Source organism: Urocitellus parryii, chromosome 1, assembly GCF_045843805.1.
Source record: "Urocitellus parryii isolate mUroPar1 chromosome 1, mUroPar1.hap1, whole genome shotgun sequence".
Classification (NCBI taxonomy): Eukaryota; Metazoa; Chordata; class Mammalia; order Rodentia; family Sciuridae; genus Urocitellus; species Urocitellus parryii.
In genome coordinates, this window is record NC_135531.1 from 125842219 (window position 1) to 125864940 (window position 22722).

Here is a 22722-nt window from a genome sequence, read left to right on the forward strand (position 1 = left end):
AGGAACTTCCATACTGATTTCCCTAGTGGTTATACTAATTTATAATCCCTCCAGTAGTGTAAGTGTTCCTTTTTCTCCACATTCTCTCCAGCTTTTATTATATTTGTATTCTTGAGGGCCGACATTCTGACTGGAGTAAGATGAAATCTCAGTGTAGTTTTGATTTGCATTTTCCTAATTGTTAATGATGTGAAACAGTTTTTCATATATTTGTTGGCCATTTGTATTTCTTATTTTCAGAAGTGTTCATTAGGTTATTTGGAGGAGTTTTGGCGCTAAGTTTTTAGAGTTCTTTATATATTCTAGATATTAATCCCCTACAGAACAGTATCTAGAAAAGATTTTCTCCTATTCTGTAGGTACCCTCTTCACACTCTTAATTGTTTCCTTTGCTGTGCAGAAGCTTTTTAATAAGAGTGGTGGGCAATACAGAGGAGATATCACAAGGAAATGAGTGGGTTATTCTCTGATACAGTTTGTTGAATGCCTCTCAATGGCCCATGTGTTAAAGACTTGGTCTCCAGGATGGCACTATTGAGAGGTGGTAGAATCTTTAGCACATGAGGGCTAGTGGGAGTCCTTAGGTCACTGGGGATGTGCATTCAAAGGGGATTGTGGGATCCTAGACCCTGTCTCTTTCTCTTTTCTCCATGGCTCATGAAGTAAGTTGTTCTGCTCTGCCTTGCTCCTGCCATGATGTGCATCCTTGACACAGGCCAAAAAAACTGGGTCCAATCATTCATGGACTGGAACTTCCCAAACTGTGAGCCAAAATAAACCTTTTCTAGTATAAGTTAATCACCTCAGATATTTTGTTATAGCGACAGAAAGCTGACTAAGATATTACCCACTGGTCATTGGTGACTTCCTCTTAGGATTTCCAGTCTTACAACTGTCTGAGCACTTTCATATACTTTATCTCATTTAATTGGAACAACAACCCATTGAGGTAGGTGGCAGAATTCATTACCTCCTTCTAATAGACAAAGCATAAGTAGAGGGGCTGGGGATATGGCTCAGTTGGTTGAGTGCTTGCCTCACATGCACAAGGCCCTGGGTTATATCCCCAGCACCATAAAAAAAAAAAAAAGTTTAAGTAGAGCAGGGGTGCCTTCCAGTGGGACAATCTATGAATTGAAGGCTCAACTAGCCTGGGTGAAGAGTGGGAGCAAATGAACAGACTGAATGGTAGAAATGTCCTTAGGCTGAACAAGGAGTACAGAGCACTGTCCCTAGAAGGCAGCCTGGAGAGAAGAGACACTGGTTGATGGGTATTTCTCAAAATGGCCCTGGGACTTCCAGCTGAAGATCCCCTAGGACATACATTACTAAGATAGATCCACAGAGTGAGGGGAAGGCTAAAATGCTCTCATCAGATGGCCAACTATATTTGACACTATTGCCCCAGATCTCCTGCAGGATGGCATGGTGATCAGGTCACCTGACTGGTAGGTGGTAGAGATAGGACTGGACCCCAAGCCAGGTGCAGAGCTCTAGCTAGCTCAAGGTGGAACTGATCCAATTTGGGCATGCAGAAAAGATAGGGAATGAAACTTGAAGGCAGCAGAAAAGTAAAGGAAAAGAAAAGAAAAAGGGGTGGAGAGCTCACTTCCCATCCACCCTATCCTATGCAGCATCTCCGTCATCAGACAGCCTTGCTATGAAGTGAAAACTCACAGTAAAAGAGACAGTAAACACCAGAGTCCAAGGACGACTTAACTTGGATTATGTCTCCAGTTTCTTGGAGCTGAGGAGATGTCATCCATGTACAGGGACATGGACAGCATCCTCTCCCACTTCTGTCTTGGATCTTAGGACTCACCTGGAGTCTGAGCAGAGTCCTGAGACAGACTACCTTCCAAGGCGTCCTGGCACTAGACCAGCTGGGGGAAGAGGGGGCGGGGGGCTCATCTCCATCATGCCTTTGGGTTCCTGGGATTAAGATGGCCGTATGAAAAGCTCCAACAGGCTGAGCAAGTGAGGTGGGGGTGAGAGACAGGGGTGGGATGGGGTCCACTCCTCTTCCTACCCCAACTTGTAGGAAAGACACAGGAGCTGGATATTCATATGGGAGATTTACTTTTTTTTTCTCTCTCTCTCTCACCCTTTCCTACTCTTTGTGACTGAAACTGAGCCACTTCCGTTCTGCATCAGGAGAAAATGTGCTGTTTAAGTGCATTCATAATTAGACCCAGGTAATTCGATCTTTAATAATCAGCAAGCTGCTCCCTCTAGCCCACTAAACCTCCTCCTGTCTCCCTGCTTCTATTTTCATCCCCATCCCCGCCCAGGTGGGGATTCCTTAAAGGGGCCCTGCTGGCCTGTCATCTCTTCCCTCCATTTCTAAATGGTCCTGGTGGGGCCCCCAGGGAGGCCCTTTTCCTCTGTCATGATTCAGAATGCGGCTCTGAGCTAGGGCTCCATGGGGCCAGAGAAGCAGATTTTGAGAAAGGGCTCTATTTGGGGAGTGTAGATATGAAAAAGCCCAGCCAACTCACCCACTGGCTCAGCAGAGCCCAGCTCTGGACCCTCCCAAGCAAAATGATAAGTTTCTCTTCCACCCTGGTTGTCCTCTCAAGTGGGCACAGGGAGGGTGGGAAAGTATCCTCAGTGATGTGCCTGTCACTGTCATCACGAGTTGGGGCCCACAGGCTTCCTCCAGGAAGCCCCAGCCATGCAGGTAGAGGGGCTGGGAGGAGGCAGGCGGATGAGGCCCTTGAGGAATGAGGAAGAACCCAAGAGGGGGGGAAAGAAGAAAAAAACAAATTGCTTTTACTGTTTTGTTTTATACTGTTTTCTTAAAATATTATTCTCATTACAAAAGTAAACCATGGTCACTGGAGTAATTTTCTAAAAGCCTCAGCAACTAAAAAAAAAAAAAAAAGAAAAGAAAGAAAATCACCTCTTAATCCAACCATCCAGGGATAACGATTAGTGGAGATTTGCTTGAGGCTTCCTTTGCATATTTATATAAAAATCTGCAAACACAAGTGAGGGAGAAGTATAAGGTTTGGTTTGGTTTTAATCTCTGTGAAGAGCTCCCACCCCCCCCCACCCCCGCCATTCCTCCAAGACGGGGGAAATCTCAGCAGGGCTGGAGAGCCCACCCAGCATACCTGGCGCTGCGGTAACCTCCGTGGTTATGGTCACTGCCTCCCACCCACTGGCCTCTATGTCTACACTGGCATCATAATACCCCTCTTCCAATCTGCTTCCTATGGGTTGGGCCTGCAGGCTGCTGCTACGTGGATCAGTATGTGACCTCTCAGCATGGCTGTGCATGCTCAGCCAGAGAACCTCTTGGCCTCCTCTCAGAGATCCACCTAAAGCTAAGGTTTCCTTATCTCCCGACCGACCAATTCTCCTTACCTCCCACTCTACCCTGTCCCAAGATGCAGGAGATAGTTTCTAACTTCGGCAATGAAAACATTTGCCCCTACTCAGGGCTGCCACATAAGGTCGAGTAGTGTGTGCATCATGCAAAGACGTCCGACTGAAATGGATGCAACAGGAAGCCAATTATAATTCACCCACGGGTGCCATATGCACTAGCCACAGCCCTGCCCTTTCTCATCATGTGTTGTTCCAAGCCTCAGCCTGGACTTCTGAAATGCCAATAATTTGATTCATTTGTTAGCTGGATGTTGCAATGTCCACTGTCCTTGTGCCTTCCCTGAGGCAATTACTGTTGAACAGTCTGGCTGCTGCTGACTGACTGCAAGAAAGGATCACAGGTGTCAGCAAATGCAGGAGGAACGCCCTGGTTTATGATGGTCTCATACTCACCCACACACGTGGATATGTTCATACTGCAAATGCACAGTACATTCACAGCTCCAAATGCTGAGTTTGGATCTTAAGGTTCAGAACAAAAAAACCTGAGTTTCAAAAAGTATGACAGATAATCTGAAGGAGCTAGGGTACAGGAAGCCCCATGAGGAGAAACTAGGGATAGTCCCTGGAGAATGCTAGCCCCAGCCTTTCAGCACCCATTGGGGGATCTGCAGGACACTGCCTTTCTCACCTAGGTAGGCGAATTCAAGAACAGGAGACCGGGACTGGATGGCAGCCTGTCATATCTTGAAATGCCCTTAACACCCCCGAGTATCTTCTTTGACACTCTCACTGGTGCGGCCCAGTGCCATTCCTGGGGGAGTGTGATCTTAAAGGCTTTTTCCAAGAAGGGGCCAGATGACTCCAAGTCATCCAGCCCACTTCTCCCATCCCCCAGACATGGGCCCGCAGGGGTGGGAGAGGCCCCTTCCCCAACAAAGCTGGGGTGAGAGGCCCTTCCCCAACAAACTGGGGTGCAGAAGACCACATGTACCTCACCAGAGGAAGAGACAACCTAAGTCCCTTCTAGACCTGAGAGGAGGAGCACCATAGATTCCTACAGCCTCTGCATAAAATGGCAATGCTAATGGAGTTTCCAATATAGATTTTAAAATGCCACTTAAAGGACAGCTCTGGTTCTCTCACTTAAAACTTCTTCACATTTCCTCGTGAATCAGGCCACCGGGCCTCTGGGTACCTCCCTCCCTCTCTCCCTATGAAGGAGTAACAAAGCAAAAGGGATCATCTTTCTGGATTCTTGCTAACCATGAGCTACTTCTCTGTCAGGGTCTTTTCTGCCCCTCCCCACATCTACAGTCCCTTCTGCCCAAGCCTCAGGACTACCAGTTAGGGCCCTGCCACTCCCAGAGGGAGAAGTCAGCCCTGCACAAGAAAAACAAGGACAGAAAGGAGTGCTCCTTTAAATGGTGGCCAAAGGGAAGGTTTGCAGCAGGGGACTGGTAGTAGGGAGTCTTATCCAAACACAGGAGGATGAGGCCCATCTTTGGTCATCCTCCAGTATCTCCAAGTGATTGGTTCCAGGACCCCCTACCCCCCCCACCCTGCCCATAGCACAATCCGTGCATGCTCAAGTCTCTTTTATAAACAGGTGTATAACCTCTCCATGTGCCTCCTCTCATGTGCTTAAAATCATTTCTAGATGAATTAAAATACCTAATTTGTTATAAATGCTATGGAAATCATTGTTAGGAGTACATTGTTTATAAAATAACAAGGACAAAAATGCCTGGACGTGTTCAATACAGGCCCAGTTTTTTGGTTTGGGATGTTTTCCACCTGCAGTTGGTTGACTCTCCTCATGCAGAACCTGCAGCTTCAGAAGGCCGACTGGAGTTTTGTGGGAAAGAAACCCAGTTGTTGTTTTATTACTTTGGAGAGAGAAAAAATGGATATATAATTTCAAATCCTGGGAGAATGTGCTTCTGAGTTTTGTAAACTTGGATGTTCTTCCTCTTTCTAGTCAGGGGGCTGTTTTGGAACCTGAAGAAGGTTGAGTCCGATGCCCTTTCCCACCTCCCTTGGTGGCTGGAAGCCAATCCAGATAGGGTGGTTTTGTTTGCTTTTATATTTGGGATCTTTGTCATATTTTTTTATGTTTTCAATTTATTTTGATTCTGTTTCTTGTACTAAATAAGTATTCACTTTAAAACCTTATTCTGGAATCTCATTCTCAGTCTGTTCTCTGTAGTCATATTCTGGAGTCTTATGAGCTTGTATATCTTAGGGGTCTTTTGAGAATAAGCTCCAGACAACCTAGATATCCCTTTGAGGATGGACCACGGGGTGAGCAAAGGGCAGGAGACCACTGTCATTTCAGTGTCCCGTAACAGGGCTTTGGGCCTGGGCAATAGCTGCACCAGTGGAAATACTTACGGCAGGAAGAGAGAGAAGGCCAGCAAGGACCTGAAGCCTACAACATATCTGGGCTTCACACCACCTAAGAGAGCAGTGAGTCACTGGCTTCAAGGGGGAGCTGGCCAACCTCCTGGACTCTGACCTCAGCCCAGACTCAGAGGTCAACCCATGACTGAAGCCTAGGAAGGCAGAATCTGAGGCACATGGTCAGATCCAGCAGAGGACAGCTGGGACTGTCTCAAGGTGTCATCAGCCCAAGAGAGTGCAGGAAGGAAGGGTAAGCTGAGGCCAGGGCCTGGGAGAGGGGCCTTCTGAGGAGAGGTGAGTCTTGTTGAGTCTTCAACCCCTGGCACTTGCCTCTTCCTCCAGGACTGGACAGCCTTCTGCAAAGGGTCACCAGCCCCAGCCTCAGCAGAGGAAAGAGGATCCTGCCCTGGATTCCTGAGCGCAGTGCTGCCACCACTTCATACATCCTGCCTGACAGGGGATTCCTAAAAGCGTCTGTAGGCCAGGAGGAGACACTTTTAACTTAAGGCTCTTCCTACCAAGTTCTCCCCTCCCCTCCACTCCTAAGGCTCCCATCAGCACCGTGCTCTAAAGCCTCCCTGTTGCCTGGTGCTTCAGGTCCTTCCTCAATGAGTTCTTTGGCCCCAGCCTTGCTACCTGGTTCCAGACCAGTCCTTGAAGCCATTCTCCATCAGTGCCACTGAGAGGAGGAGCCTCTTCCCCCACTAAGCTCCATTCTCCCCTTCCCTGCTACCTGTCTGTGTGGGAAATACTTCCTCTGGCTCCCAGCCTCCTCCAAGCAGAATCTCCCAAGTCAGGCACATAGAAGTATATAAGCTAGACTACCAGGTGCCCCTGAGACAAGCTACTAATCCCAAACAACCCTCCTGTTACCAAGTCCCCTCATTTCTTTTGTCACATGCTAGCTCTATCCCAGCTCCAGCCAACTGCCTAATTTGTGGTCAGAGTGGTGGCCTGTCCTTTAGTATGTAGTGATCCCATTCATGATTCCACCCCAGCACCCCTGGCTGGGCCCAGGCCGCAAGAGGAAAAGTATAGTTTCACTGCCCTTCAAAACCCCCACCCATCCCTGAGAAGGGAGGTGATGGGGTTCTGGGGGTGATGATCAGTCAACTCTCAGTCTCAGTGACCTGGAAGCCTTGTATCACTGGGACCCATTTGGCTTGAAGCCACACATCTGAAGGGATCCAGAGAGGCAGGCAAGGTCACATGTCATTCAAACCAATAAGAACAATGTTGAGGAACTAACCAGTGGGTGGGAACATTTAGTTTAAAAAGTTACACACCCAGTAACAGCCATCACAAGAGTCAGAGCCCACACCTTTGGCCTGCAAGTCCAGCTTTGCACCCTCTTCTAATGTCCCTAGTCACTCATATCAAGACTGACTCTCCATCCCACTATCTGATCAGCCAGAGACCCACAGACTGATGGACTGGATGACAGAGCCAAAGATGCTGTTTCTGACATAGGAAACTACATCCTTTTGTTGTTTCTCTCCTCATAGTACCACCTCTCCCTCACACCCCATCCTTTCTCCAATTGCTCCACTTCACCATCCAAACTACAGCCACCTTGAACACCCAGCATGACCATTTCCCAAGTCCTTTATTGCCTACTCTCATCGGGAATAGTTTCATTTTGGAATCTAGCCTTGGGCTACTTGCTGTTTAGTTCTTAAATTGGCCATTTGAAAATATAACCTTAAATCACCAACCACGGCAGTTGCCAAAGTTACCTGTAAAAACAGAAAGAGGAGGAGGAGCAGGAGGAAGAGAAAAGCCATTGCCAGGGATGATGGTTCCAAAAAAAAAAAAAAATTTTCTGCAAACAAGAGCACTGGCAACATTCACAGAGAGGGAGGGATCATTCCATTTTAGAGCAGTCTAACCCCACCCTCTCTCCATACACAGGGATACCAAATGCAGCAGCATCCAACTCCAGCCTTGAGATAGCAACTCTTAAGCTTGACCTTCAGTCTCAGCCTCTGTGTGACAATCAGTGGTTTAACTCCCAGAGCATGGGGGAAGAAACTGAAATGGTTGTACTGAATACCACAGGCCCATGAAGCACAGTTTACAAAATCCTGGGGCTCCAATGCTCCCTGTCTGTCTCCAAAGTTTCCACTCAACAGCTGCCAAATGGCTCTCATGTGGCAGGAAAGCGCCCTTGCCTTGCTTCCCTGGGCTGCTCTCAGACAGGCAGACTAGGAAGGCACGTGTGTGTCACTCAACAACTACGTAATGGGAAAGAGGTGGCTCTAAGGTCCCAGGCCTGTGACCTCTGCCTGTCAAAGCTGACCTCTGAGCCCCCTTTTATAATCTTTCCAAAGACTTAAATGTATGAGTACACAATGCTCCCTTAATGGAAGGTCGCTTGGTTTGTATAAAAAGCTGTGTAAACTTCATCTCTGCATTTACTCAGTACTGGCCTTGTTTAATTTCCTGCCAGGGATGTGCAGGGAACGTGACTGCCCTCTCAGGGCTCTGAATATCTTTCAAAAAAGAAATCGTGCCCTCCCTACTTCAGGACCAAAAGACACCACCCCTCCAAATTCCTCCAACTTTGCCAAAAGAAAAGGCATTTTGACCACACATTCTTCCTCAGGAGAAAAAGCAGCTAAGACTGAGTGAATGAGCACAGGCTGCGAGTTTGTGGCTTGCTTGCTCCACCACCCAACTCCATGAGCTTGCCAAGTAACACCACTTCTTGGGGTTCGAGCTTCCTCCTGGGGAAAGTGGGAATGATAGCAGTGCCTTCACAGGCTGCTATAGGGGAAAAGATGAATTCTGAAGCCTGGTGCTCTGCTTATGGTAAAAGGGCCATGAATAGCATCTACCAGAACTGCTCCTTCATGGGAGGCTTCATCATAGTGGTCAAGTGCATGGACTCTAGAACTGGGGAAGCCCAGGTTCAAGCCTCAGCTCCTCCATTCCGGATGCAGCATGGGGATGAAAAGCAGCTGTGGGGAAGCAATGAGCAGTGTTAGGAACCCCCAGGCTCAGAGATTGTGGAACTGCAGGGATGCCCATCTACACCAAATCCTCTGCAGACTCCCTGTTCCACAATCATTTCCTGGATGATCACAGCTTGTTCCAGAGCAGAACCAGAAGTCAATTACCTTCACTCCTTGTTCAATAGTCCACAATTAGTTGAGGCCTGCACAGGTTCCATCTGGACCTTCCAACTGTGCCATCCAGTTCTTATCTGGGTATCATGGATGGAGTTGAAAAGAAGTAGGGAAAAGGGCCTTGTTACTCCCCATATAGACTCCAGGAGAAAAATCCAGGCCAACCCCCAAACCAAGCTACTCAAGCTCTGCATTCAAACTAGGACCCAGAAGTCACTGACAGTTTGTAATCCTTTTCCATATATGGCCCATATACTATTGCTCCCCATTGTTGAAAGAGCCAATGAGGCCTGCTCTGGTTTTACAAAATTTCCTGTAGGATCCTGCTGTTTGAGTGTCTAAATAGGTGGATCTTTAGAGAAAGGGACTCCTGCCCATAACTATTGCTGCTACCACATCAGTGTTACATGGTAACTGTCCTGTGCTAATAAGGATAAGGCCTGTCCCCTCTCAGAGCCAGTGTTCCCATTCCAAAAATGAGGTGTTGACCTAAGCAGTAGCCAAGAGTAGAGCCAGCAGCTTCCCAGGACCAAGGTAGGCTCTGTCTGGGTTGGTGACTGAGCAGATGGGGCCATGCTGAGTTCTGCTGGGTCCTGTCCTCCTTGCAAAGCCCCCCTGGCTGGGGAGGCCCTCAGGGACCTACCCATGGAATTAAATGGAAAACACTACAAAGAGCCTCTTGGAGCAATTTTTTTGCATCTTGTTCAGCAGCCAAACACTCTAAAGTCAGTATTTGGGACCACAGTTTTAAAGACAGATGAAGATCTCACAGAGGTATCTTCTGGGTATCACAGGGATTTGTGAGGATGAGCTGTGGCCTGGAACAACTTGGTGGTTCTTACTGTACTGGTGACCTGGCACAAAATGCAGAGGGGAGAGGGGCACAAAATGCAGAGGGGAGAGGGGAATAAGTAATTCATCTCTTCATCATTCAGTGAATGTCACCAAGCTCTCCCCAGGTACTTTCCCTAGAGGAAGAAGAAAGGGGCAGAGAGACACAGATGTGAACTTGGCTGATCCAGTGAGGGTTTCAGACGAGTGACCAGGCAACAGGGCTATGATTACAGTGAGGCATGGGACATCTAGGGTGTAAACCTGAAGGAGATACCTGCTCCTGACCCTGACCTTGCAGGAACCTGAGAGCAAGAGTCTCCTTTAGATTGATTCCTTAGGCTTCTTACCTGCTGCCTCTGGTTTTGATCTTGCTGGACAATGATCTCCAGGGCTTACAAAGAAGAAGCACAGGATCCATGGTGGACCAGGACAGGGTTCACCTTCTGGCTGGGGGTTTAGAAAGTTTCTAGCAGGAAGTGAGGAGTTTGGAGTCCTGGAAAAGGGGACTTCCCCACTCCCAGTCCAACTGACTGCTCACCTCTGTCCTGGACACCAGTCCTTTCCAGGGCTTCCCAAAGTGGGTGGGTCATGGCCAGCACCATGTCCTCCTCTTACCCCTCTATTTTTTAGCAGGACTGCAAATGCTGTTGAGCAAGTGAGCTCCTAGTGGAGAAGCACACTTACCCACAGGCTCCAGTTTGAACAAAGGTCTGTGCCTTTACTCGGGTGTGCCCTGCCTAAGCTATCCAGCAGCCAGTAGGGGCTTCACCCAAACCGGCTCTGCCTGGAAAGCAGACATCAAATGAACAAAGCTGGTGTCCATGCTCTGCTAAACCTTGTTTCTGAGTTTGCATCGCTCAACTGTCTGTTTTCCCTGTGGCTCAGTTCGTAGGTCTGTAGCTGTGTCTTTGACCCTCCATCTTTCTGTGACCCTATGGGCGCGCTTGCTAGAGGGCCCCCCTCTGCCCCCGCACCAACCCTCCCCCGCCCCAGCTCAGCTTTCTTGCTCTTTGGTATCCTCTGCTCTTGAGTGATGTGAGGCGGGCAGTGGGCAGTCACAACCATGTCCTTCCTCGCCCTCATTGGTTCGCAGCTTCTCCCAGGGGGCAGCCCCCACCAATCCCGCCCCCTCCCCCTGCCCGGGACCAAAGCGCGCCCAGAGCTGCCTCAGAGCTATCTCCAGCTCAAACAGGAGCCTAGCAGCCAGAGGGAGTGAGGACAAGCTTTCCACACACACCGGGACGTCTCCACAAGGACCCGGGACTGCAGGACTGCCTCGATAGCTGCCGCGGCGGTGGCACCAGCGCCAGAGGACTGACTCGGAGGACTCCGCGCCACCCGCCCTCGGTGCACTCTGCGTCCAGTGCGGAGCTGCGGCAGCACTCACTCAGCACCTCTCACAGTCGCTGCAGCCCAGACGCGCGCCTGGAACCCGGAGCTCCCCCAAGCTGAGGGTCGGAGCCGAGAGAGCGGCTGTGAAACCGTGAGACAGTCAGAGACTTGGGACCTCTCTCTTGCTGGCAACAGCGATAAACAGGGAAAGCTTGAAGGGCGCAGGAACGGAGCTGTGCAGCTCCGAGGGCAGAGGTCCACCGCGGCGTGGCAAAGGCAGACGAGCACCTAGGAGAGTGAGCGGAGGGTCCCGGGATCTGTGCTTTCCCCTCTGGTCGGAAGGCACCGACTCTCCTGGTCAGTTGCGCGCAGGGCGGGAGGAGGGCTCCATGGAAGCGCTGGCTAGCTCAGGTCAGCGCGAGGCCAAGTGAGGAGGTCCTACTGGGGTCGCCGGGACCCGCGGGCCATGTACGGAGACGTGTTCAACGCCACGGGCGGCCCGGAGGCGGCGGTCGGTGGTGCTCTGGCTCCAGGAGCCACCGTCAAGGCAGAGGGCGCTTTGCCTCTGGAGCTGGCCACCGCGCGCGGTATGAGGGATGGCACCGCCACAAAGCCTGACCTGCCCACCTACCTGCTGCTCTTCTTCCTGCTGCTGCTTTCCGTGGCGCTCGTCGTCCTCTTCATCGGCTGCCAGCTGCGCCACTCGGCCTTCGCCGCGCTGCCCCACGACCGTTCGCTGCGCGACGCCCGTGCTCCCTGGAAGACGCGGCCGGTTTAGCTTTGAACTAAGCCAAGGCCGCCGGGTGCCGCGTCCTGGCCTCCCCAAGACACTCCAGCATGAACCCGGCAGAGCGGGATTGACATCGGAGGTTGCTGGTCCCTGGAAACACTTTGCTCAGACCTTTTCCCACGTAGATAGGCAACCGGAAAGTAAAAAGGGATGGAGACGTTAGGAGGCTGCACAGGATCCCTAGCTCAGTACCTGAAAGGGTGTCTTTCTTCCCCTAAACAGAGGGTCCAGTCGGGGAATCATCCTGAAAGACAGTGTGCCACCTGGGCTCAGAAGCCTTGCCTGCCACGGGTTGAATTCCTTACTTTGCCACAGAAGGGGCAGGAACCGCCAGCGCACAACTAGCCAGGAGCTGCCCGTCCCGACTCCCTGGCCCTGTGGCTGTCTCCCCAAAGATGCTACCGCCTTTCTTGCTCCTTGGCACTGAGGATCCCACTAGGATCCTAGCGTGAACTCAGCCGGACCTTGGAATGATGTTCATAGAGAACCGCGTCCCCTTAGGGAAATGACACGACCCCCGAGTTTCAGTGGGTCCCGCCTAAGTCCAAATAGCCAATTCCTTCTGCGGGCAGAGATGGAGAGGGGTTCGGTGGAGAGGTGCAGTCTCACTTGCAGGGCGCGACTGTGGGGATCAGCATCTCACATCTCCATGAGCCACATTTCTACAATAAAAACTCACCGAATTAGATCCAAGCGCTGAGAACACTCTGGTTATTGGTTGCGCCGCTCTGGGAAAGGGAATAAGGGCTGGTCCATCCGAGCAGGAAGAGACCCAAGTTTGATCCGCCTTCCCTGCCGCTGTGGCCCAGGTCAGTTTAATGATAACCTCCTCCTCCTCTCTAGCTTTCCCCAGTTACTTGCTCTGGGAAGTTTTTTCAGAACGGTCTCTAGGGAAAATTGCTGCCTGACCAGCTGAATAAATTCTTTTTAACAGGACTCCCTGGAGACTCTCTGCGGGCAGTTCCTTCCACCCGCCATCCTCCCCTTTGCTCCCTGGACCTGAAGCCTCCCAAGAGCCATCCTGAGCCAGAAAGGCTTAAAGGTCAGGTAGAGAGGGCAGCGCTCTGGCACTTCCTCCCGTGTAGACAGGAACTTGCCCTGGAGAACCCCACAGGAAAGAAATGATGACTAAATCCCTCCAGGAGAAAGAATTTCAAAGAATCTAAAGGGAATAGAGAACTTTGTGATAACCTTGACCAGTTTCAAAGTTAGCCTTATTCTAAGGAGTCTTTCTTTTTATTAAATATTTTTGGGGAGTCATCTGGTTCAATGTGACACTAGAACTTAGAGAAGTTTTGACTGAAAAAAAATGACAGATTATCTAATTCAGTAATTCAAAAACATTTAGGGTCACTGGGCTTTGAGAATTGGAACAAGATAAGGACTCTTGTCCCTGGCCAGATGGATATAGCCATGCAATTCTGCAACATTTATAAGGGTTGTCAGATATTGAAACATTCTGAAGGCCAAGCTTGGGGTACAGAAAAGAATAGCCAGGGCTCCCATCACCACTTCTCAGCACAAAATTCTCCCCGGGTTCCTATTCTGGGAAGCAATGGAGAAGTGTAATAGAAACCAAGAACCCCAATTCTGCGGTCATCTTACAGAGCACCAAAGCTTAGTCTTTGGAACCATATCCAAATTTCTCCAGTCTAGAGTAAGGGTGACCCAGTTCATTTGCACCAACTTTGGTTGCAGAGAGGACTAGATGGGAAAAAATGTACAAAATACAATCCCCTGGCTGGTGTACCAAAAGCACATGCTGTTGATCTGGGGGATCCTTCAGCCTTGATCTGGGATTATGAGAGGTAGAAGACTAATGTATGAACAGGACGTTCTTCCACCATATGGCAGACTTGAAGGTAGTATGAAAGATGGTCAGAAGACAAGCTCTAGAGTCTAACCGTCTAGCTTTAGATTCCAGCTTCATCTCCGAATAGCTACGGGACCTTGAGCAAATTATTTAACCTGAGCTTGTTTCCTCAGCTGTGAAATGGATATTATACTATCTAGTTCTACAGGGTTGAATATTAAGCAGTATGACCAATGTGACATGCTAGCACAATGCTTGTACAAAGTGACCACCCAAGTGTAAGCTATCGTTATAATTGAGCTGCAGACTTGAGGCAGCACTACTGATGGGAAAAGCTGAACCCCAAACATGATGCAGTCTCACAAAAGCCCATTGCCTTTTATGACCACAAACAAATGCAACAGCTGGTTCTTTCATGGGAGAAAGGATTCAGTGGCTTAGAAATCCCTTGTAGTTCCTAGACCATTATCAGCCAGAATCAGAGTGATCCAGGAGACTCTTGGGATCCCTTAAAGTAAACCAAAAAGTGCTAAGATGTATACAATTTGGAAGGTATCTGATATCTCTGTTGCTTTGCAGTGACCCCAGCCACCTCAGCAAAGGCTTGGCCACTTCAAATGAAGAGACTCTTCTGAAATAAATTCCTGGGTAATTGGACTTGCATAGAACTTGAATCTAGAAAGCAAGCTGGGTTTGTAAGAGTGCTGTTTGCCAGCACTATGAACCTGAGTAACTTCATTTCCTTTTCTAGGATAGTGTTGGACTAGCTGAGTGGCAGTGGGTTTTTCCTCACATTGGATCCAGCCTTAGATTCTCCCCTAAACAAGTGACATGGCCAAGTTCATGTCTGCCCTCCATTAATATGCAAAGTTAATGAAATACAATGTAGTGATGACACATTCAGACCATGTTATGGACCAAAAGAATACAAATGTTCTTCCAAAATTCCTATGTTGAAACCCCAACTCCAAAAACAACTATATTAATTAAGATCACATATTGTCATAGGATGGGGCCATGCATGATCCTATAGGATTAGTGTCCTTATGAAACCTGGGACATAGTGAGACAGAACATAGTGAGATTTTGGCCATTTGTAAACCAGGAAAATTGGCCTCAGAAACTAAATCAGCCAGAATTGTGATCTTAGACTTGCTTTGAGAACTGTAAAAAATTAAATTTCTGTTGTTTAAGCCACCCAGTGTATGGTATTTTGCTCTGGTAACTCAAGTTAAGATAGATGGCTATTTGGGACATAGATCTGAACACACACTCTCCTGCCTTTCGCTACCCTAATAATTCCAGGATGCCTTGGAACCATCTTTAGGCAGTTGGGGATGGCAAGTTAAAAATAGGAATAGAGTTGCCATAGGTATCTGGGCTCCTCTGGTAAAACCAGCCACTACAAGCAGGCAAGGAGGTTAAAGAGAAGACATTTTTGATAAGTGATGGGTGGGTGAGAGGTTGGAAACTGAAACAGCAAAGTGATTGTAGATACTAGGAACTAGGGAGAGGCAAAAGGCTGATTCCTGGGACTAGGTGACCTGAGCTTGACCATCTACTCTAGGCCTCCATCATGTTTCTGAATTTCTGCTAACCTGTTTCTTCAGCTGTAAAATGGAGATAATAATACTAACTGCCTCATAGGATTTTCAACACTGAGTGAGACATTGTAGGTGAAGTGTTAACTCATGTTTGATATACAGGAAATGCTCTGAATGTGAGCAATCATCATTAACCAGGATGACCATTTTAGAAGCGCTTGCAGCAGTACAAACAGTAACTGCTTTCCATCAGTGACTTGCAGTCCTTTTTCAGGAATGTGCTATCACAAGACAGTACAGAGGTCTGCCACTGCACAGCCACTGTGCCCAGAGTTGGAGATCTCTTCTGGATCTCATCCATTCTCATGGCTTCAGTTGCTTTTCAGATGACTCTTGCTACACAAGCCCACTCAATATCTCTATTGGCTATCTCACAGGAAACCTCAGACTCAACAAGTCTAAAACTCTTCATCTTTCTTAATTAGATGCTCCTTCAGTCTTCTCAATTTCAATAAATTGCAACATATGACTGCCCAAAGGAGAGAGAAAAAAAAAAGCATGGTTGTCATTCTTAACGCCAACCTCTTCTGCATCCTCCCATATGCAATCATCACCTGCACTCCATTCTACCCCATCAAATCCACACCGTCTCCACCATCACCACCCTACCTCAAAGCCCTACATTCACTTTTACATATCCAATCAAAACACACATCTGATCATGGTATCTGCCTCCAGCAGCCTCCACTCTAATGGTTTTTCCTAGTACTTGTGATTAAAAACAAAACCCTAACCTTAGCCTATGAGGCCTAGAATCATCTGGCCCCATCCACATCTCCTCACATCCCTCTTGTACTCCAGGCTACAGTGACAGTGGCCTTCTTGGTCCTTAAGTTCCCTTGCCTAAGATGTTTTCTTTCACCTTCCTTTGGCTAATGCCTTTTCATCCTTTAGAACTATACTTAAATCTTTCTTCCTCAAAAAGGACTTTCCTAAAATCTCTAATAGCCCCAAATCATCTCTGTAATCATAGCTATTAAATGACAGTGCAATTATAAGCCTAATGTCTTTTCTTCCTACTAATATGTAAGTTATATGAAGTCAGGGACAACATCTTCTTTTCACTGTTTTTTGAGAAACTATGTTTTAACCACAAAACAGGTACTTGGTATTTGTTGAAAGCAACATGGTGGGAAAACAGTGCTAGAGCTTTATCTGTATATTCTTCATCTGAACATATCTCCTTTGATTTTCCACCTTAAACAAAAATTTTATCAGATGAACATTGACTTGAATTCTTCCTTACTTATTGGTCTTCCAAGTAGCCAGATTCCTGGGGTGGTAATCCACAAAGTTGTCAGCAAGTAACATTTCCTGTCTCCATCTATGCAACACCTCAAGTATTACTGTTATCTCCTGAAGAGACTAAAGAACATGCAATTTTTTAAAGTTTGTACCTTTAGCTATTTCTGTGTGAAATACTCTTTTTCCCCTAGCAAAGCACAGACCTTAGCAATATCATCCACATGCTTGTCAATTGCCTTGAATAAGAAATCTGTTTAATCTACTTCACATATCACCTTACCTTTTTCTGCACTTAAACATTAGCTTCTAATTAGACATTCCTGGGCGCTATGCCTAAAATTGCAATTACTCTCCTCTCTCACCCTGACATCTCCTTTTCCTCAGAATTCTCCAGTAAATTTACTATGCATTTTATTTACCTTGTTAGGTATATCCATCAACCAAAATGAAAAACTATCAAGAAAATTGCTTTTGTTTTATCCTATTTATCCTCAACTTGACATCTAACAGCTCTCAAATATTAATTGAATGAATAAACAACCTGATACTGTTCAGGGTTAAACAAAACAAAACCCCTAGATATTCCGAAACGCAGGAGCAGAGTCTGTGTTAGTCTCCTTCATTCTCTGCTCCTGTTTGGGCACCCTCCCAAACTGATCAGATTAACCCCTAACTAGCCAGGAATTAAATACTCTATGTTACAGCTTTGCTTTCAATGAGGCAGGAACTTCAACTCCAGCTCTACAATCTAGCATGAGGCTTGATTTGAACAAAGCACTTGACAGTTCGATGAGAGTAACTGAAAGAGTAAGTAGTATCACCTAGCTCATAGTCTAAGTAGTTGAAACAATATCACTGTGGTGCGGGGTTGTGGGGTCCTTTCTCACAGTAACCTCCCAGGGGCAGCAAAACGCTGAAATCTTCATCCCTTGGCTTCCATATCCACTTCTACTTCCCATCGTCATATCTGCTTTCCAGCCATTGTAAAGGAGAAAGAACATTCCTCTTCCAAGCAGAAGTGACACATATCATTTCTGCTTATATCCTATTGGCTAGAATTCAGTCACATGTGGCCAGAATTCAGGCATATGACTTAACCTAACTCGAAGCCCCAAGGACTGAAAAAATGTGTTTTCCAGATGAATGTAGGTGGTCTACAATTAAAGAAGGGGAGAATAGGGATCTGTAAAATTTCTAGCAGTTTATCACACAATAAAGGGCCTTTTCGTATGAACATCATTTCTGAACTATTTATATATTGTAAATCTCTGCTTGCATTCATCATCTTCATATCCACTGACACCACTAACTTGGCCTAAACAACTCTAGGTTAATGAAAACCACATTTCACAGTTTATGTAAAAAGAAAAGGCAATCAGGGAATGTTTACCATTAATTATGCTTTGAATTAATATTGACACAACTATAGATGGGGGCAAAATCTGTCAAAGCCCTCCAGACCCCAGTGCTTTTCTTCTTCCCAAATTTCTTCCCTTATATCACCCACACACACTCTTCGGCAAAATAATCTTTTATTCTCAAGTGCAAAATATGAGTCACATATTTGGTCTGTCATATGTTCTCTCTCTCAAAGGCATTCCCCAAAGTGGCTCACCTGAGTGCAAAAGGCCTGTCCGTCACATACAATAGTCAGGGAAGAACATTATGGGACCTAGGCCAGGACACCAAAATCAAACTACAAGTTTGTTTCTTAAAACCCTCACCTCTGTAAGCTCTGAAATACAGTGCACCATTTGGGTTATTTTCTGTTGTCATCTACATTGAAGAAACTGTCCTTTCTCCTTTTTCTGGAAAAATGTTAAATGTCAACAGGTTAAAGCTCCAACTCGACTGGCAATTTTAATACGTTATCTGAGCAAAAAATTCAGGAACTTGATTACTTGACCCAAAAGTTCACAGACAAAGAATTTAAGAGTGTTATAATTTCTTAGTTGAATTTCCAGCTTTCTCATGAGGTATGGTAATGAGACCTAATAAATTACTGAGCCAGAATCAATTCAACTAGCAGTTGTCATATTACATTTAAAAAAGTGAATTCTAATATTAAAAAGGAAAACCCACTCTGCTCAGTCAACAAGTCCTGGTGTGCTGACTTATTACGTGTCAGGAACTGCTCTAGTAGAGAGACAAAGCTCTGTCCTTAGATCTTATGTTCTCATGAGGTGACAAAAGGGTAAAGAGATATATTTTGTGTGAAATAGTGAGAAAATCTATGCAGAATGTTCTCTTGGTTATATAGGAGGAAAGACTTGGAAACCAAGCCAATTTCTCTGAGAATCCTTTCAAATTAAGGAGCAATAGCCCCACCCATGATCAGCTATATACTTGTCAAAGAACATTAAAACAGATGCAAAACAAACAAACAAACAAAAAAATGCAAATTGACTACCAGAACTGGTTTGAAAGGAATGTGCATAGTCAGGCATGATGGCACACACCATTGACCAGTCACTCAGTGACTCAGGAGGCTGAGGCAGGAAGACTGCAAGTTCAAGGTTAGCCTCAGCCACTTAGCAAGATTCTCAAATACTTAGTGAGAACCCACCTCAAAATAAAAAGGGCTAGGATGTAGTTCAGTGGTAAAATGCGCCCTAGTTCAATCCCCAGTATTGAAACAAACAAACAAAAGTAAATGCGTAAATGTCTAGTGGTTAGCTATTGGAAGAAAGGTTTTAGTTAGTGGTAAAATGCGCCCTAGTTCAATCCCCAGTATTGAAACAAACAAACAAAAGTAAATGCGTAAATGTCTAGTGGTTAGCTATTGGAAGAAAGGTTTTAGTTTATGCTTTTCTGGACTGGTAAATCCTTACCATTTATCTCAGATAAAAGTATTTTTTTAAATGAGCTAATGGGTGAGATTTATTGGATGAAGAAGGGATAAGAGATTAAGGAAGTTTAAGGAGCTTTTCAAAAATCCATGCCCAAACATGAATAAACTGCCTCACTAGGAATTATATTCACATAACTTGGTACAATATGGATCCTAAGAGTCTTAACCACCAGATTAAAATCGCCCCTTTCCCACCTCCCATCTAACATATTGTAAGATGGAGATGGTTAAGCAAGCTGGTCAAAAGCTCTTCTTTAAAATTTCCCAGTAGCCCCACTATCCTAAGCTTCAAAATATGGCAATAAAAATGATTGAGGCTGAAAATTTTTTTAAAAAAAAGTTTATTGAAGAATTATAAATCTGACAACAAAAATCACAGTAATATTTTATAATGTTAATTGTGGGAAGATTTTTTTAAAATACTTCCTCCTTCTAACCATATACAGACTATGATAAACTTCTAAATAATTACTTTCTTATAGGCATTGTCCAGTCTGACAGACTTCTTATAAATGTTCATAAAATAGAGAAGTGCAACAAAACTGCATTCTGGATTTTAATAGGGAATAGTACTAGTCATTGAGTCTCACCATCTGAACTCACCATCTGAATGTTTGGGCTTCAGCAATTTGAAAATTAATTATCTTAAATCTGAAATCTTTTGCCAGGAAAAGTGATTTTTGTTGTTGTTTTTTTAAGGAATGCCTCTAAAATAGCCAATGAAGTTGCTACCAAGTACCTCACTAAATGCCTTTCAAAGAAAATGACAGAATGAACTGATTTGCAGTAATTGATTCTTGTAATGAAGTCTTTTCTCTAAAGAAAAGAATAAGAGCTTTCATATTTATTCTTTTGATTCAAAATATTTAGTTTAGCTTTCTCTACTTTTCTAGTCAGGGTGCATGCCACTCCCTGCCCCCAGCCACTTGGAATGAGTTTGTACCTGTTGTGTATGTAATCCAGAGGGTGGTAAAAGTATGCATCACAGAGAGGGAGATAAAAAAGCTAGTCTATGATTTACATTTTTTTCAAAACAGGATAATCAGAAACTAAAAGCACAGCTAATTCACAAAGTAGAAAATCAAGTGTTGATCTACCAAGGACAAGCAGCCTCAGAAATAATTACTCTAAATCACAGAAATAACAGAAATATAAAAGATATTAATTTTTAAATGAGTTCTTTTATGCTAGGTTGTTCTAAGTACTTTTTTGTTATTACTTCATTTTTCTATAAAGTAAACTTTTATTTTACAGATGAGGAAAACTGAGGCAGAGTCCTTAAGCAACCTGCAAAAGGGCACAGAAGTATGCAGCGCAGGACTCAAATGCAGATTCTAGAGTCAGCTCTGTAAAAGCTGTCTTCCTATTCTGCCTCTCAATCACCCAGCCAAGCCCTCTCATTTACAATGACATCTAGAGAAGGAAAATTTAGTGATTAAACTAAAAAAAACCCAGAGTCTAGGTTCAAATCCTCTATCAAAACATAACAAAGAAAAACACATCAATTCCCTTACAAAGAGAAAGAAAAACAATCAATTATACTGAGCCACCCTCATGCTTAGTGAAAAGGCATGATATATCATATTTTCTATCACTAGCACACAGATAATTCAGCAGGTTTTAACAACTGATAATCCCATCCCTCTTCTATAACTCCATTCAATGAAACATAAATCAGAAAAAAATTACCAAAAAGAAAAAAAGACACATTAAGCAGATTTTGAGGTTTATTAAAATAAAGTATTAGCAAACAATATGCAAAAACAAATTTAAGAGTTATGGCTTTGAAAAGCACAGTATAGTAAAACCTAATACATTTTTATAAGTATCAAAAGGATAGCAGAATTGAAGCATCATGCTACAATTTCATTTTCTATAACACGAACAGAAGCAGAACAAGAACAAATAAGAAGCAGTCCTACAGTGCAGCCATTGGTTTGGTCTTTATCATTTACATATGAAAGATCTTTTTAAAGAGAGTGCAGGTAAGTACATACATTCAGTTTCAATGATCTTAACCGAATTTAAAATAAGTGAATTTTAAATTGCAACTTTAAACAACCAGGTTAAAAAGAATATCTCTAGCCCAACCATCATCCTCAAGAGTTCCTCTAGTAAAATCAAAGCAACATCATTTCCAATAGTATTATACAGGAAAATCTGACCCTATAAGATTTTCTTTTACAAAACACTTGGGATTCTTTGGCCTAACTGGAGTTCTCTTATAGCTAACACCAGTTAGTTTTAAGACAGGTACTATCTACTAATAGGGGGTGGGGATTTATTTATACAAAATTTTGAACTTTTAAAAATCACAGCAACTTCAAATAAATCCTTAAATGATAATGGCTCATGATTATTTTAGAAATTTTAAGAACTGAGTCATGTGGACAAGAACCATAAAACCCTTTTCACTCTGCCACGATCAAAGATCCTGCTCCTTTCAACAAAATAACTCATTACTTATTTTACAGCAAATGCTACCAACAATATTACAGCATGTACTCTTACAAAATAACAATAAACAAAACCAGAATATATGAAATCTTGTTTATTGGTTTGGGTATACTACCTAATTTTAGAGTGTCACTTCAACTATAATGCTGTTGTGTTTTGTTTTGGAGATGAGTTTCATCTTATTTTTCTTCCCACCCACCCATGGGTGGATCTAATCCAGGGTCTCCCACATGCTAGCAAATGTCTACCACTGACCATCATCCACAGCCAGGAAGGCAAACTTCTGTAAAAGTTTAACAAAGGCTTTATAATACTGTTACCTCCTGTAATCAGGACACACTAAACTGCAATCCACTGAATTCTAAAACAATTATCCAAATTTCTCTCCAGCAAGATTTGTTTATGCAGGGGAGAAAAAAAAAATGCCTTGCAAGTACATTCAAGAATCTCACCTCTATCAATGAAGAAAATAATGTTGTTCAAATAATGCTGCTGGGGAGAACAGGCAGCAAAAGGAAAATTACCCTCCAAAAAGCTGTCTTAGTTAATATCTGAGAAAACCACTTAGGAAAACTCACTCCCATAAAAACCATTAAACAATTCTAAAACCACTACACTGTCTCACCTTAAAAGATACTTGCTTATCTTGCTGATGAAAAAAATCAGAATGAACACTTATATTCAGACTCCAGACATCAAGAGTTCTTAAAATAGGTCCAAAAATGCAACTCATCAATGAAGGCTGAATTCAATAATTATCAAAGGATTCTTCCTTCTTCAGGAAGTAAAAAGGATAATATATTTTAAATGAGAAAGGTGACAGTAACTCAAAGTACCATTAAGCAAATAACTAGAAAAAGTATTAAAAAATGGACCTAGACTGGAGTATGAGATGTTCTCTATAACACAAGTGCAGCACTTTAATACATACT

General features: G+C 44.8%; 1 protein-coding gene across 1 annotated transcript; it reads left to right on the forward strand.

The window, feature by feature from the left end:
- The first annotated feature begins 11496 nt into the window (after positions 1-11496).
- On the forward strand, positions 11497-11808 carry Smim32 (small integral membrane protein 32). The gene has a single exon (XM_077796981.1). The coding sequence runs from the start codon at positions 11497-11499 to the stop codon at positions 11806-11808; it is 312 nt and encodes a 103-aa protein (XP_077653107.1).
- Positions 11809-22722: the final 10914 nt, after the last annotated feature.